This window comes from Palaemon carinicauda, chromosome 1 (assembly GCF_036898095.1).
Source record: "Palaemon carinicauda isolate YSFRI2023 chromosome 1, ASM3689809v2, whole genome shotgun sequence".
Lineage (NCBI taxonomy): Eukaryota > Metazoa > Arthropoda > Malacostraca > Decapoda > Palaemonidae > Palaemon > Palaemon carinicauda.
The window spans coordinates 305,251,171-305,267,196 of record NC_090725.1 but is presented as its reverse complement, the minus strand read 5'-3'; the positions used below and the strand labels follow the sequence as shown (position 1 = coordinate 305,267,196).

The following is a 16,026-nucleotide window of genomic DNA, read 5'->3' as shown; positions in this document are numbered from 1 at the left end:
CTCAATGTGTTCATTGTCAAGACAAACTTCACGATGAAGTCTACCAGGCTGTCTTGACAGCATTTATGGAAGGCGACTGGATGGTCTCTCTCGTCATTCAGGAGGCATACTTCCACATTCCTATACACCCGGATTACCAACCGTTTCTGAGGTTTGTTTACAGGAATGTGGGGTACCAGTTTCGAGCCCTTACTTGGACGACTGGCTTCTCAGAGCATCGTCCAGTCTTCGCTGTCTGCAGGATCTACATTGGACGTTGAGTCTGGCCAGGGAGTTGGGACTTTTGGTCAACCTAAAAGTCCCAACTGATCCCATCCCAGATTATTCTATATTTGGGGATGGAGATTCGCAGTCCAGTTTTTTTTTTTCGGGCTTTTCCGTCTGCCACCAAATAGAACAAGCCCTGCTCGAAGTCCAACTAATGCTGAAAAGAAAACGTTTGTTCAGTCAGGAGTTGGAACAGTCTCGTAGGGACTCTCTCATCCCTGGAGCAGTTTGTCTCACTAGGGAGACTACACCTTCTGCCTCTCCGGTTCCATCTAGCCTCTCACTGGAACTAGGACAAGACGTTAGAGACGGTATCATTCCCAGTCTCCGAACCAGTAAAGGCATGCCTGAAATGGTGGGACGGCAATATCAGTCTGAGAGAGGGACTATCCCTAGCAGTCAAGAACCCAAACCACGTGTTGTTCTCAGACGCGTCGGATTTGGGTTGGGGTGCAACCCTGGACGGTCGGGAATGCTCGGGTCTGTGGACCTCAAGTCAGAAGAGCATGCACATCAACGGCAAGGAGCTATTAGCAGTCCACTTGGCCTTGATGATATTCGAAAGCTTCTTCGAAACTAAGTGGTAGAGGTCAACTCAGACAACACCACAACTTTGGCGTACATCTCCAAGCAAGGAGGCACACACTCCTTCACTCTGCTCGAGATCGCAAGGGACCTTCTCTTATGGTCAAGAAATCGAGGCATCTCCCTGTTGACGAGATTCATCCAGGGGGACTTGAACGTCTTGGCAGACTGTCTCAGTCGGAGGGGTCAGGTGATACACACGGAATGGACCCTCCACAAGGACGTGGGCAAGAGTCTTTGGGCTACTTGGGGTCAACCCACCATAGACCTCTTTGCCTCCTCGTTGACCAAAAGGTTACCAATCTATTGCTCTCCAGTCCTAGATACAGAAGCAATCCAGATAAACGCGTTTCTACTGGATTGGTCTCTTCTGGACTTATATGCATTCCCACCATTCAAGATAGTCAACAAGGTACTGCAGAAGTTCGCCTCTCACGAAGGGACAAGGTTGACGTTGGTTGCTACCCTCTGGCCCGCGAGAGAGTGGTTCACCGAGGTACTTCAATGGCTGGTAGACTTTCCAAGAAGTCTTCCTCTAAGGGTAGATCTGTTACGTCAGCCCCACGTAAAGAATGTCCATCAAAGCCTCCCCGCTCTTCGTCTGACTTCCTTCAGACTATCGAAAGACTCTCAAGAGCTCGAGCCTTTTCGAAGGAGGCAGCCAGTGCGATTGCAAGAGCGAGGAGAGCTTCTACCATTAGAGAATACCAGTCGAAGTGGGAAGTCTTTTGAGACTGGTACAAGTCAGCATCTGTGTCCTCGTCCAGTACCTCTGTAGCCCAAATCGCAGATTTTCTTTTACATCTGAGAAAGGTTCGCTCCCTTTCAGCTCCCACGATTAAGGGCTACAGGAGCATGTTGGCTTCGGTCTTTCGACATAGAGGCTTAGATCTTTCCAACAATAAAGATCTCCAAGATCTCCTTCTCCAAGATCTCCTTAAGTCTTTCGAGACCTCTAAGGAACTTCGTTTGGCAACTCCTGGATGGAACTTAGACGTGGTCATAAGGTTCCTCGTGTCAGACAGGTTTGAGTCATTACATTCAGCCTCCCTGAAGGATCTCACCCTCAAGACACTTTTCCTAGTGTGCTTGGCTTCGGCTAAAAGGGTCAGTGAACTTCATGCCTTCAGTAAGAACATCGGTTTTTTCTACAGAAAAAGCCACTTGTTCACTTCAACTTGGTTTCCTGGCCAAAAAATGAACTGCCTTCTCGTCCTTGGCCTAAATCTTTTGATATTCCTTGCTTATCAGAGATCGTAGGCAACGAACTGGAAAGAGTATTATGTCCTGTTAGAGCTCTTAAGTTCTATTTAGCTCGTACTAAGTCATTACGAGGTAAATCTGAGGCATTATGGTGCTCAGTTGAGAAACCATCATTGCCTATGTCAAAGAATGCTTTGTCATATTTTATCAGATTTTTTAATACGAGAAGCTCATTCTCACTTGAATGAGAAAGACCGATGGTTGCTTAAGGTTAAGACGCACGAAGTTAGAACTATAGCAACCTCCGTGGCCTTCAAGCAAAATAAATCTCTGCAAAGTATTATGGACGCGATTTTTTGGAGAAGCAAGTCAGTGTTCGCGTCATTTTACTTAAAAGATGTCCAGACTCTTTACGAGGACTGCTACACACTGGGTCCATTCGTTGCAGCGAGTGCAGTAGTGGGTGAGGGTTCTACCACTACATTACCCTAATTCCAATATCCTTTTTAATCTGTCTCTTGAAATGTTTTTTTGGGATGTACGGAAGGCTAAGAAGCCTTTCGCATCCTTGTTGATTTGGCGGGTGGTCAAAGTCATTTCTTGAGAGCGGCCAGATTAGGGGTTTGATGAGGTCCTGTTAGTATGGGTTGCAGCCCTTGATACTTCAGCTCCTGGAAGTCTTTCAGCATCCTAAGAGGATCGCTGGGCTTTGTGAGGAAGACAGACTTACAAGGCAGAGTAATCGTCTAAGTCAACTTCCTTACCAGGTACCTATATATTTTGGTTTTGTTATATTGATAACTGTCAAAAACTCTTAGCTTATACGCTGTAAACTTAATTAAATCTGGTCTCTACCCACCGCCTTGGGTGTGAATCAGCTATTATATATTCACCGGCTAAGTTAAATATTTAAAAATGATATTTTAATTATAAAATAAATTTTTGAATATACTTACCCGGTGAATATATAAATTAAAGGCCCTCCCTTCCTCCCCAATAGAGACGCAGCGGGACGAAAAGAATTGAAGGGTTTGTTTACATGCAAGAGTGGTATCTGGCCGATAGTTGGCGCTGGTGGTCACACCCGCAACCTTCATAGCGATCGCTCGCGAGTTTTTGAGTGTGTTTTCTGTCGAGCCGCTGAGTAGCAGCTATTATATATTCACCGGGTAAGTATATTCAAAAATTTATTTTATAATTAAAATATCATACTTCATGCTTTCAGTAAAATTCATGACGCTTACTTTCAAGTACCTGCTCATCAGTCCTCTCGAAAGTACCTCCGCTTCTCCCTTTATTTTACAGTTTACCAGCTCAAGACTGTGCATGGAACTGTGTACTGCTCCCCAGGTATTCATTTGAGTATTCCGGTTGGGACTCACAAGGGGTGCGTCTCTTGATGTATATTAACAATTGTTTGAGCCTTGTCTCTTCAGAAGGAGAGCTGCTACAGGATCGAGATATAATTCTGGCATGTTGCTCCGATTTGGGGATTGTGGTAATCTGGGAGAAGTTGAGTCTCTTACCAAACAGAGGTTGAAGTACCTGAGCATGCTGATACATATACAGTAGCAGCAGGGAGTCTTTTCTACAGACAGTCACATCAGCATGCTCAGGGAGGTTGCGCAACCATTTCTGTCCAAGATAGAACTGCCAGATTGGTGCTAGCAATGTATTCTTGGCCACCTCTTCTTATTGGAGAAGCTCATTCCATATAGGCGCCTCCAGTAGAGATTCCTTTAATGGTGTCTGAAGGATGCCCTGTTGTATCCTATTCCGGTAAGACAGGTGGTTCTGGCTGATCTGCCCTGGTGGCTCAACGAGAAGAACCTCACCAGGGGAGTTCCACTTGACTCAGTGTAAACTGTTCTTTGATGTGTCGAAGACTGGTGGAGAGCACGTACAGACAACTTGGTTATCTCAAGCATGTGGAGCGAAGAAGAAAGGCATCTTCACATCAATGTTCTCGAGATGCAAGCAGCCTTTCTTGCATTGAAAATATTCCAAGAATATTTGAGGAGGCTCTTAGTAGTGTTGATGAGTGACAGAACGACTGTATTGATCTTCATTAACAAGCAGGGGGTACAGTTTTGTGCCCTCTTTGTGTGCTGACGAAACAGATTCATATTGGGGAGGCATTTCGCGTTGTAGAATTGTCAATGAGGTACATTCTCTGGGCAATTGACCTTTTTGCCACCCGGCAGAACAAGAAGCTCCACATGTTCTGGTCCTCCCGTTCCAGACCCATGGATGGTGTTCGAAGACTATTAACAATACCCATGGGATCACCTGGACATGTATGCCTTTCTGCCATCCGCCCTGATCTGGCCTTAATCAAGAGTGTTGAGTACAGCAGAACTCAAGATAACCCTGATGGCTCCCAGATGGCCTCATGCTTAATGGTATCACAATCTGAGTGCTCTTCTGGTCAAGGTTGCGAGAGAATTATTCCAGAGGCCTACGCTTCTCTGTTAGCCACCCGTGCAGGTAATACCAGGCTGTGGAGTTCTTGGCTTTTCATGGGTGGAGGCTATCCAGTATTTCTGAGCAAAGGGCTTTTCAGGAGCTACTGCACATGAGATATCTGGATACCTTCGGAGGTCATCTACAGCTGTGTATCAGGTGAAGTGGGTCATCTTCTGTGATTAGTGTCATAAAAGGGGTATTTCTCCAGTTGGAGCAATTCTAGCACAGATTGTGGATTTCTTCATCTTCTTTTACTGAGAGAAGAGCTTCTCAGTCATGGCTGTCAAAGGCTACCGCTAGGCCTTGAGTATGGTATTCCGACTGAAGGGTATATACCTCTCCACATCCTTGGAGTTGTCCATGCTTGTGAAGAGCCTCGAGCAATCTTGTCCACCCTGAGATCCCTGAAACCATTCCCTTGAACACTATAATGCAGTAATTGCTAGCATATCTGGGGGAAGACATCTTTAGGTGTAGCAATAGATAAACATTCAGGAGAATGTCTGAAGTAAACAGTGACGACAAAGAAACTGAAGAAAATAACAGACTGGCATGTCATAAAAGGAAAGGAAATTTTATTGCCTATAATCTGTACATTCACTTTAAAAAAAAAAAAAAAATCTTCCATATGAAAAATAGTCACCTTGAAAGGGACTTCTGTATATTGATAAAATAAACATGAAAAATTAATAACCTAAGAAAATTTTCGTTGTGCAATCTTTAGTGAATGAAATTTTCTTTTAAATGATTTTTAAATGAAAACGATTGTTTGAAAAACAAAAAAAAATAGTAGGAGTTTTAAGGAGCCCCTTAAACAGCATAGATTTAAAAGATATTTGAATTTTTATTACTAAAAAAAAAAAAAAAAAAAAAAATTTAATATTCAAAGATTTTTTCCTAATTCATTTTTTTATCAATCAGATTTAATATAAATAATATAGTAATTTATTTCTTCACACCAATGCCAACTCCATAGAAATCAAGTTTGATTCATTGGGCTGGTACCTCTTCCCTTTAAGAGGTTAAATAATTCTATTTTCTTTTAGGACTTTAAAATTCATGTCAGGGAGCACTCTGTGAATGAGGTGTTTATGAAAGCTGTATATGATGCTGTAAAACTGTGAGTTCTGTAAGTTTGTATAGGTAAGCATAGAAAATAAACATTGTAAGATTGCAGTACTAACATGAATGTATTTTTCAGTTGGTTATCCACTAGTTTGTTTGGATAAGCATAGAAAATAAACATTGTGAGATTGCGGTACTAATATGGATTTATTTTGCAGTTGGTTATCCACTAACTGTTTTAGGTGGAATCCTTGGAAAAAATGGCCATATTGAATTCAACTTCCCATGTCGCACTAAGAATATAGCAAGAGAAATCCCCATGGTTCCTTGGTACCGCTCTCCGTGGGCACACTTCACTGTCGGAGGATTTCTGCCTTTCAGGTAAGGGGGAAATTACCATTCTAGAAAATATTGTAGATTATTCATGTGAAGTATAGTAGATAACTCAAGCTCTTGTCTAGTTAACAAAATTAATTAGAATTGGGACTCAAATATTACTGATACAACAGAATTTTTCCAATTAAATATTTTCCATTTAATAAATGTGTTAGAACTGTAAGTTATATTTTAGTTTGATTAATTATGTACAGTATTTTTTAAATCATAAAATTTTAGTCTAAATATTTGTTTGCAATATAAATTTCTAACTAATTGAAGATGTCATCTTACTGCGTTATAAAATTACCCCTGTAAAGTGTTTTTTATATATTCAGAAAAACATTGGAATGAAATTAAGTTTAGTCATTATTAGGGAGAAAATGATTGAAGACTTCCCAACACTTCATCTTAGTTTAGTAATAGTCAGTCAAAACCTCTTACTTTGGTAAACCACTTTTATCTAAGTTTAATATAATAAGAATTTTAGGTTTTCATATAATGAACACATGTATTCGGAATTGAGTTATTTCAATGAATGTATCCAATATTATTGTGTTATTTCTTTAGAAAAGGAAGAGATTAGACAATCGCTTTAGAATAATGAAAGAAACTAGGAAATTTTATGGAGAGCTTTTTTATTATAATTGCACTTCATTATACAATGTTTTTCTTTGTGCTACTATTTAGTAATAATTCTCCTTTATTGCTGTGTCCCATCCATCATTATATGTACACTTTGCAACAATCTTAGTTAGCTTTTCCCCTCACGATTCACAAAGAGCTTAAGAATTCATCGATTTATAACTGTATCAATTTTAACATACTATTGAAGTCAAAAGTTTAAGTTTGAGATTTTAAGGAATATTTTGTTTCAACATTTTTCTCATAACTATTTTTTTGTCTTTCCTTATTTAGATGTCTCCTACTAGGGTCATAATTCAACTCTATCGTCAATTCTGAATTAGCGATAGAATTTAATTTTATCTCTAGTGGAAGATGGCTTAAAAGGAAAAGAAAAAATAATAAGTATAAGAAAAATGTTGGAATAAGATTGGACTGTAAAAATTGATTAAATTACATATCCAGTATTAAAATAAATAATAAAATTAAATAGATGATTTATAGTATAAGGATTTTGGGTTGAGAAGAGAATAGAATCAAATTTAATACAGAAATTTATATAGTTAATGATTTTGGAGTTTGTTAATTAAATGGTGTAAAAATGAGTTTGTACAGTACCCTACTTTACAGTTAAGAGTAATATACTCTATAGTACAATGAGCAAACTTTGTGAAAACAATGTAGTAAGTTATTTATGGTTTTAGTTGACCATGTAAAAGCACTGATCAGTTGGTAAGGGTGGGGATGAGTCTTAAACCTCTCCCCCCTTTTTTATACAGACTTTTGCACTTTGAGGTAGTTTCTGTTTCCTAGACACCTGCAAATGCTAAGGTTTGCCTGTATACCAAAATTCCATGAATATAGTTATTCCCCAAAAAATAATATTCACAGGAAACATATAAGTATCTCAACTTCTGTATTCTCTAATTTATTCCTGCACACATGGCATTTTAAATGAAATTAATTTCATATCTAGTTATCTACTTTAGCCATCTCTGATCTAATATTTATTTATATGTGGATGAGATCATGGTGAGAGGTAGATGGAGATGGTTTGGGCATGTTCTTTGCACTCCCCAAGAGAGCTTAGTTCACCAAACGTTTGACTGGGCTCCACAAGGTACTAGAAGAGTTAAAAGACCCAAGTCTACATGGCTTAGGACTAGGAAGCGTGAAGTAAGAGATGATGTTGAATGGAGAAGTATTGAATTACTCAAAGGCTCAAGATAGGGACGACTGGCAAAATCTAACCGAGGCCCTTTGCATCAATAGGTGTAGGAGATAATGATTACTTTAAAACAAATACTGTAGCTTACCTTTTATGGACTTCTTATAAAAACAAGCACTTCATGATATTTTTATAAGCACTCTTATGTTCTAAGCTTTGTATAGTTATATGCTTCATGTACATACTTATGGTAATAGATTGTATTTTCTCTTCACGTAGTGCGATAAGTGTCGAAATGTACTACATCTTCTCTACTTTATGGGGTCGTGAGCAGTACACTCTATATGGAATCCTGGGTGTTGTGTTTGTTATCCTGCTTAGCGTCACAGCCTGTGTATCCGTTGCTCTCACTTACTTCCAACTTGCTGCTGAAGATTATAGATGGTGGTGGAGATCAATCTTCAGTGCTGGGTAAGTAATGTTGCAAAAAGCAAGAATGTTGCTGTTTTTTCTAGGTATAATTACAGTATACTGTATTTACTTTCAGATTGCAAGTGATGTTTTATCCTACGTGCTATAAACGTTTTTATTACATTATTGGATATGCAAACTTTTGGTCCTAGAAGTAAGTCCTCATGAATACCAAGAAAAAAAAAAAGTGTTGAAATAAATCTGAAGACCCAATTCTTGAAAAGTGAAAATTCAAAGAATTTGAGAACATAGACAGAATTCCACAGTGTGATGGTTAAGGGAAAGAAACAATAATTGAACAAAATACTCTTTCTTACACCTCACATCAAAGAAATAGTTGCAGCAAAATGTGCATGAAGATCTTGGGATAATTGACAGGAAATATATGGCAATAACACTTACAGCACTGAGGCTGTGGGAATTATCATTATTATTACTTGCTATAAGGCCAAGGGCCCCAAGAGGGAAAAATAGCCCAGTGAGGAAAGGAAAGGATATAAATAAACTGTAAGAGAAGTAGTGAATATAAAATATTTTTTAGAACAGTAACAACATTAAATAGCTCTTTCATATATAAACTATAAAACTTAAAAAAAAACAAGAGGAAGAGAAATAAGATAGAAAAGTCTGCTTGAATGTACCCTTGAGCAAGAGAACTCTACCCCAAGACAATGGAAGACCATGGTACAAAGGTTATGGCACTACCCAATGGTTTGATTTTGGAGTTTCCTTCTCCTAGAAGAGTTGCTTACCATAGCTAAAGAGTCTTCTAACCTTACCAAAAGGAAAGTAGCCACTAAACAATTATAATACAGTAGATAACTTCCTGAGTGAAGAAGAATTGTTTGGCAATCTCAGTGTTGTCAATGTATGAGTACAGATGAGAATGTGGAAAGAATAGGCCACAGTATTTGGTGTATGTGTAGGCAAAGGAAAAATGAGTCGTAACTAGAGAGATGGATCCAATGTAGTACTGTCTGGCCAGTCAAAGGACCCAACAAGTCTCTAGCAGTATTATCTCAATAAGTGGTTGTGCCCTACCTGAAGCCATCATAACGATCAGTGCCTTAGGCTGTAAAATAACAAAATAGATAAGGAAGAACATGTTAACACTTTTAGCAATGACTTGTAACTACAATTATGACATTCTTACATTATTTTTTGCTTCAAGTTCCTCTTTGAGGTCATTACACTCAAGCACTCAAACGATTTTACTAATTGTTTGGATTACCATTGAGATTTTTTTTTGTATTATTATAGAGTAGAGGTTGTGTTGTATTAGTTAATGGTTTACTAAAAGAATAAAAGGTCCAAAGTGCAAGAGAAAGCCTTTGAGTAAGTCTAGCAAACCTTTCCTGTGTTTTGATCATGTTATCCGCTAGTGTTGTTTTTTAATTGACTGCCATAGAAGTTGCTAATGACATTCTAGAAAATAATTAAAATTTAGATCTTTCAAATATAGTAAATCATCTGCGTCCAAATTGGTTCAGTTTTAGATTTGTCTACTAATTTTCTTTAGTCTTCCGTAGTTGTTAATCATGCTGTTTCAAATGAATTTCCAATATCAGCAGTATTCTGATAAAGGTATTAACCCAAATTCTTTTACAGTGTGTACTATGGTTTCTTTGTTTTATATTGATAAGTGCTATCATTTATGACTGTACAGTATTTAGTTTAAATTCATATGGCTTTATATCTCAACCTGATACATATGTGAATTTCTAAACAAGAATCCATGCGTTGGTGACATAGTACTGCCATGTCTCATCATGTGTTCTGATACCTCCAGAACACATTTCCTGTGTTATTACTGACCGGCAATATTTTCAATCAAAGGAAAGTGTTTTAGTTGGGAGGTAGCAAATTATAGAGCTGCCCTTGACAATGTTAATCATAGAACCTCTGTCTTTTAAATTTAAACAGATGAGATTAGGTGGGTGTTTTCGTAATTATTGAATTTATAATTATTAGATTGCAGAGTAGTGGTAGTTGATGGGCACCATAGTGAATATAAGAGTGTAATATCAGGGTTTTTTTCTCAGCCCATTACTTTTCATGCTATTTATAGTATGCACCAGAGGTCATGCATCTGGTTCTCTGCTGAGCTCTAGCCGAGGATATGAACCTCGTGGGGTGAGCACTCATGCTGCGTCTGCTTAGCACGAGGATTCTCACAATCCTCAACTTTATGAGCTTGCCGATCCTTCGTGTCCTTACGGCGACATACTTACAGACGTGAGAGGTCGTACTCACTTTAGTGGTCTCTCATTCGACCTGCTCCCTCAGGGGTCCTGCAAAATTTGTAGAAAATGCATTGCAACATCTGCATGCACTTTCCTTCAAACCAGTCAGTCCTCACTCATCACTATCCAAGCATTACAAGGCACAGACTTCACCTTAGCCTCTAGAGCATTGGTTTCCAAATTTTTTTTGGCCTGTTCCTCCTTTTCCAGTCATTTTTTCACCTATGAACCCTTACAACGAAATAGGTTGAGCCAGCAATATTAATAGAAGATATTTCTGCAAAAAAGAATACATTTATGTAAAACGCCTTCTATTGTTTTGCTGATCAAGCTGTAGGCCTATTTATATGAAATCAGAAAACATTCTGTCAGCACTTTTTTATTTCAGTAAAATACATGGGAAAAATTTTGTTAATGTTGTTATAGTTGTAGTTATTGTACGTAAAAACTACATTTATAATACTTGCTCTATTTTTTAGCTTGTAATCACATGCATAAATACAAAAAAGTCCCAAAACCTGCAGGAATAAAACAAGAAAATCACAAAAAACAGCAGTGAATGAAACTTATCATTGATTGCAAAAGGATGTCACTTTATATTTCTCAATGGGACTTTTGTAGTTGTTTTTTAGCAACCAGCTCATGAATTCTTGGCAGCCAGTGCACACCTCAAATCATCTTCCACAGACAGCTTGTTCCTTGATTTTTTTTTTATTGCAAGTAAGGAAGAAAATCCACTTTCACACTGGTAGCTTGAAGCAATGGGCAAAAGAACTCGTACTGTCAGATTACTTATTTTTGGATATGATTCCATCTTTGAACACCAGAAGCTAGACAAGGAGATTGACTGGAACACATTCTTGGCTATTGAATCGTGGATAAGATCAATGAACTCTTCTTGTGCGTCTTCCAACACATCAACCTAACATAAGAATGGATATTTTGCCAATCCTGCATGCTGAGGGCTCAAGTCAGGAAAGTAATGGCAAAATTCATCATCTAGATGAGACAAGTGATACAGCCAAGTTGCTTGAAAGCTGACCATCAGCAGGACCTTCATTCAGTGAGGGAAACAATTTTCCTACACTCACTCTCTTCTTATACAGTTCCAATTTGGCCAAAAATGCATGTATTAAGTTACAGTGGCTGAGCAATTTTGAATCCTTTTCGTGGAGTCTCAAGCTCAGCTGGTTGAAGATTTCAATTATGTCCACAAAATGAGCTAGGCGGAGCTCAGTGTTCTGATTTCAATATCTCAAATAGGTCGCAATTTTTTTTGTACATCAAGAAACATTTCAACTTCTTGGCGAAGAGAGAAGAAATGGGACCAAACTCTCCCTGCAGACAACCACCTAATTGATGTATAAAAGAGCAAGAAACTATGGTTCGATTCTATGTCATGACAGTTGTTGGTACAGTTTCAAGTTGAGGCCAGAGTTTTTCACAAAGTTCATGACCCTGATAATACCAGTGAAAATTGTGAAAAGCCCAGAAGGAAGTGATTTAGAAGTCAGAGCCTCCTGATAAATGAAGTGGTGCACACCTACTGCATTTGGTGCTTTGGATTTTACTTTTGCTTGGAAGCTTGATCTCAACCCAAGCATGGCTGGAGTCCCATTAGTTATGATTCCAACAAGATTATTCTAACTCAAACCATGCTTGTCAAAAAATGATAACCCAGCATTCATCACATCAGTGGCCATACTTGACGTATCAAGATTTTTACAGCACAGAAATTCTTCCTTGATTATGCCATTGAACAGGTATCGACAGTATACCAACAGCTGGCACGCCATTGCCACATCAGTGGATTCATCGACCTGTATAGCAAAAAGGGGGGAAGCTTTTATCTCTTCAATAACTTAATCTTTCACATCACCTGACATGTCCCTGATTCTTTGCTGGATAGTATTATTCAAAAGAGATACATCATTTAGTTTCTGTGCTGCTTCTGCTCCAAGAACCAGTCTAACCAGTTCTTTTGTACAAAGTAGGATCAATTCTTCAGCAATTTAGTGGTATTTTCTTCCCTGCTACTAAATAAGCCACTCTGTATGATGCTTCCACGATGTTCCTTCTCATCTCTTGGAAGCTTTCCTCTTGAAAAAAAAATCCCTTTCCTTCCTAGTATACTCGGTGACATTTGGTCCAGTGAAGTTGTAATTTTGAAGGCTTCATTGAATCATATCCCAGGACACGATAACAAATAACACTCTGTGGGAGATCTACATTAATTTTTTTAATCGAAGTAAACCCCCACAGAAGATAATCTTCCGAGAACTCTCTCTTTTTGTGCAATATCTGTGAGTGGGAAAAAGAAAACTATGTGTGTGACCAGGTTAATATAGCAGCAATATACAAGTAAACTCATAGCAAACAAAATAGGTATCATATACACACAACATTTAAACATGCAAAGTATAAGTCACGATTTCACTAAAGAAACAGGGCTATATCGTATATGCATAACTACACAATAGAAAAATATGTTTAGGCCTAACTCATAATTTCGTTAAACCTTTTATTACCGGATCTCTTTCTTGCTAAATATTATCACCTGCCATATTAGAAAAAGAAAAAGAAAAAAAACTAAAAATACACCAAACTTTTCAGTAGACATGGATATTAACCTTCTCAAATCTAGAAAACACTCCCCAATGTGCTAAGACTTGTCTAATGTTAGCCTAAATACTATTAAAAGTCACCAGTAATGAACAAGTTAATGAAGTGGCTCTCATATGTTTACAAATTTCCATTGCTTCATTTCAAAGCTACCTCAATTCTGCATATATTTGATCATAGACGTAAAATGATTAAAAAGCAAAGTATAACTCATGATTCTATTAAAAAAGCAGTTCTGAGAAATCTTACCTGGTAGTAAGGGTGATATTTAGCTTCTATTGCTATTCTCCAGGAATGGTGTAAGGCGATACTCCACTTGTTTATCCCAAGAATCATTTCTCTCTTTTGCTTTTGTGAATGATTGTTTGTACAACTTCTTAGTTTCAGTACAATGCTCCTGTCTGTCTATTCTTATTTTCTAGTCATAGTTTTCTGGCTTTTCTTTTGAGCCGTGTTTGAAATGTGGAATAACATTACAAAGGCAACAGTCTGTATAAGAATTATTCTTTTTATTTTTAGATCGACTAGTGGTGCAATATATTCAGTGCTAGATGTACCAAATATCTAGTACCCTCCTGTAATTTGCATTTTTGAGCTGCATTTATTGTAGTTGGTTTAATGTATTTTTATCTACATGATAAATATGCAGGGACTGGAAACTGCATTTACTGTATCCTCTGCAACTCCATCTTGTAATTCCTCACTGATTTTGATTATTGTCTCTGCACCTGCTTGTTGTACTAAAGACTTGGTTTGATCACCTATGATGGGATTGCCACAGATGCCACAAGGTAATGAGCTGGGAACAGACATCTCCATGCTGAAAGAAGATAAATACTTATATTAATGAATATAATCTGAACTAGATAGTGGCAGATTGGGACGGATATTGTTTATGGAGAAAGATTTTTTAGCCTAAAATCAAAACGATTTAGAATACTGAAGGTATCACGGTTGTAACAAAATTGTGGTGGCGAGGGCGAGACACCCTTTAGCATTAAATCATATGATAAACTATCTAAATAAGGTTAATATTAATATTCAAGTACTGTACACCAATGAAAGAATCCCTTCATGGTGATGCTTATAAACGCGCTTTTCACTATAGTTCATTCCATCCTTATGAAAAAAATGGCTGCTGTGACCTTTCTATGGCGAGTATCAATACAAAAATTGGTATGCATGTTAGTTTACATAATCATGAAACTGTGAGAAAATCATTTGGATATCTATAAAACTCTAGTAGAAGTTTACTGCTCCCTTTGAATTTTTAGCTAAAATCTAGTCACTTGGACACAAAAATGACCGCCATGGTATGCCTTTGGTAGGTATGAACATGAAAGTTGGCAGGGACAAAGAGTATATATAACGGATTTTGAGCGAAGCGAAAAATCTATTTTTGGGTGAGATAGCCATGGCATCCTGATGGAAGGTTCCTTATTGGTAGCTTCCTTGGGTATATTAACTACGAAGATATTCCCAGAGAATTTAACCACAGGTTATCACAAAATTCTAACTTCTGGAGCGAGTATCCTAAAGGTTTCCCTTTAAGACATCGTATATCAACAGGGGACGCATGTATTAACGTGCCACATAGCTATCTGCACCCCACACAGAGTTAACACTTCGATATGGAGGGGCGGAGAATAGCTGGGGAGCCGTTCCACAGCTATACTCGTCCGTGGCTACTTTTGGTACTCGAAAAGTAAACAAACGGGCGCCATTGCTAAATGACGTCACGTCCGTCCTCATCCTAATACCAGTTGCTTGCCGATCACCATGATACAGCAGGACAGGGTGGGGCCTGAAAGGCTGGACGAAAGTACCAGGGAGGGTCCATCAGGACGCCATGGCTATCTCACCCAAAAGTAGATTTTTCGCTTCGCTCAAAATCCGTTTTTTGGGCTCAAGCCATGGTGTCCTGATGGAAGAATACCAGAGAATCAATGTATCGTGGTAGATTTTCCCCTTGTAGAGTAAGCATAGTAACCTCGATAGAGGTTCCGTGGGGATGTAACTTCCTGCCCCCCTTGGCAGAGAAGTCCCAACGGACCATGCCGAAGATCAAAGTGGTCATCGAAGGGCTACTCACCTTGCGGAGAGAACATGAAGAACTCTGAGACAAGATAGAATGGTTGATATTCATATAGGAACATTCTCAATAACAGAAAGGTGGTGGTTAGGCACTGCATTTCATAGCAAGAGAACGATCTGGTCTCGAAGATATGGCGCAAGTAAGTATTCAGTTAGGAATATTACACAACATAGGTGAGTATATAATATGGATTGAACCTATTATTCTTCATTATTTTAAAAGAAAGGGGATAATGAAACTATGACAACCATGTATTTCATAGTATGAGTAGGAGCGGAGTGAGACGCACAAGTAATAAAATAGAAATTTTATTTCACAATTGCAGGATATAGTAAAATAAATGCAATAAGGGAGATGTAAAATTAATTTACAATAAATTATAATGTACATAGTAATGAAAGACTTCGCTCTTGAATCTGAAAGAAAATTTCAAATTATTAGAAGGCACAGGTTCCATAGGAACGTCAGTCTTTAATAAGGAAAAGAAAAACACATCATGCTCTAGGCATGCGGCACTCATGTGACGACTATGACATTTCACCTTGTAAAGAACAGTCTATGAAAAACACTAAGTGTCTCTGAAATCACTACGTATCACACGAGGGTCAACATAGGCACCCGAAGAGTTAAAGTCCCAAGTAACTCACTGTTCTATGCAGAGTTAATTGCAGGTTTCATAACACTACCTGCGGCTACCACGAAATGTTTGACATCATGCACTTGCTTCGCGTAGTGCTTGAAGAAAACACGCGAGGATTTCCAGCCTGTGAAACTCTTGAGGCTTTCGAAATCCATGCTCTGGAAAAAATTCAGAGACGATGCGACTTTTTTAGGATCATGAC

At 38.4% G+C, this 16,026-nt stretch overlaps 1 protein-coding gene and 1 long non-coding RNA gene across 2 annotated transcripts in view; one reads left to right on the top strand and one right to left on the bottom strand.

Moving 5' to 3' along the window:
• LOC137658537 (transmembrane 9 superfamily member 1-like) overlaps positions 1-16,026 on the top strand; it is a 109,856-nt gene that overhangs the window by 84,028 nt on the left and 9,802 nt on the right. The window contains exons 10-11 of the mRNA XM_068393385.1: positions 5,805-5,967; positions 8,033-8,224. Coding sequence (XP_068249486.1) covers positions 5,805-5,967; positions 8,033-8,224 — 355 coding nt within the window. The remainder of the gene's footprint in view (positions 1-5,804; positions 5,968-8,032; positions 8,225-16,026) is intronic.
• Positions 12,580-16,026, bottom strand: part of LOC137658545 (uncharacterized) — a 104,764-nt gene continuing 101,317 nt past the window's right edge. Inside the window, exons 4-5 of the long non-coding RNA XR_011047364.1 lie at positions 13,339-13,909; positions 12,580-12,768 (exon numbers count right to left, since the gene is read on the bottom strand). This is a non-coding gene — a long non-coding RNA (uncharacterized lncRNA). The remainder of the gene's footprint in view (positions 12,769-13,338; positions 13,910-16,026) is intronic.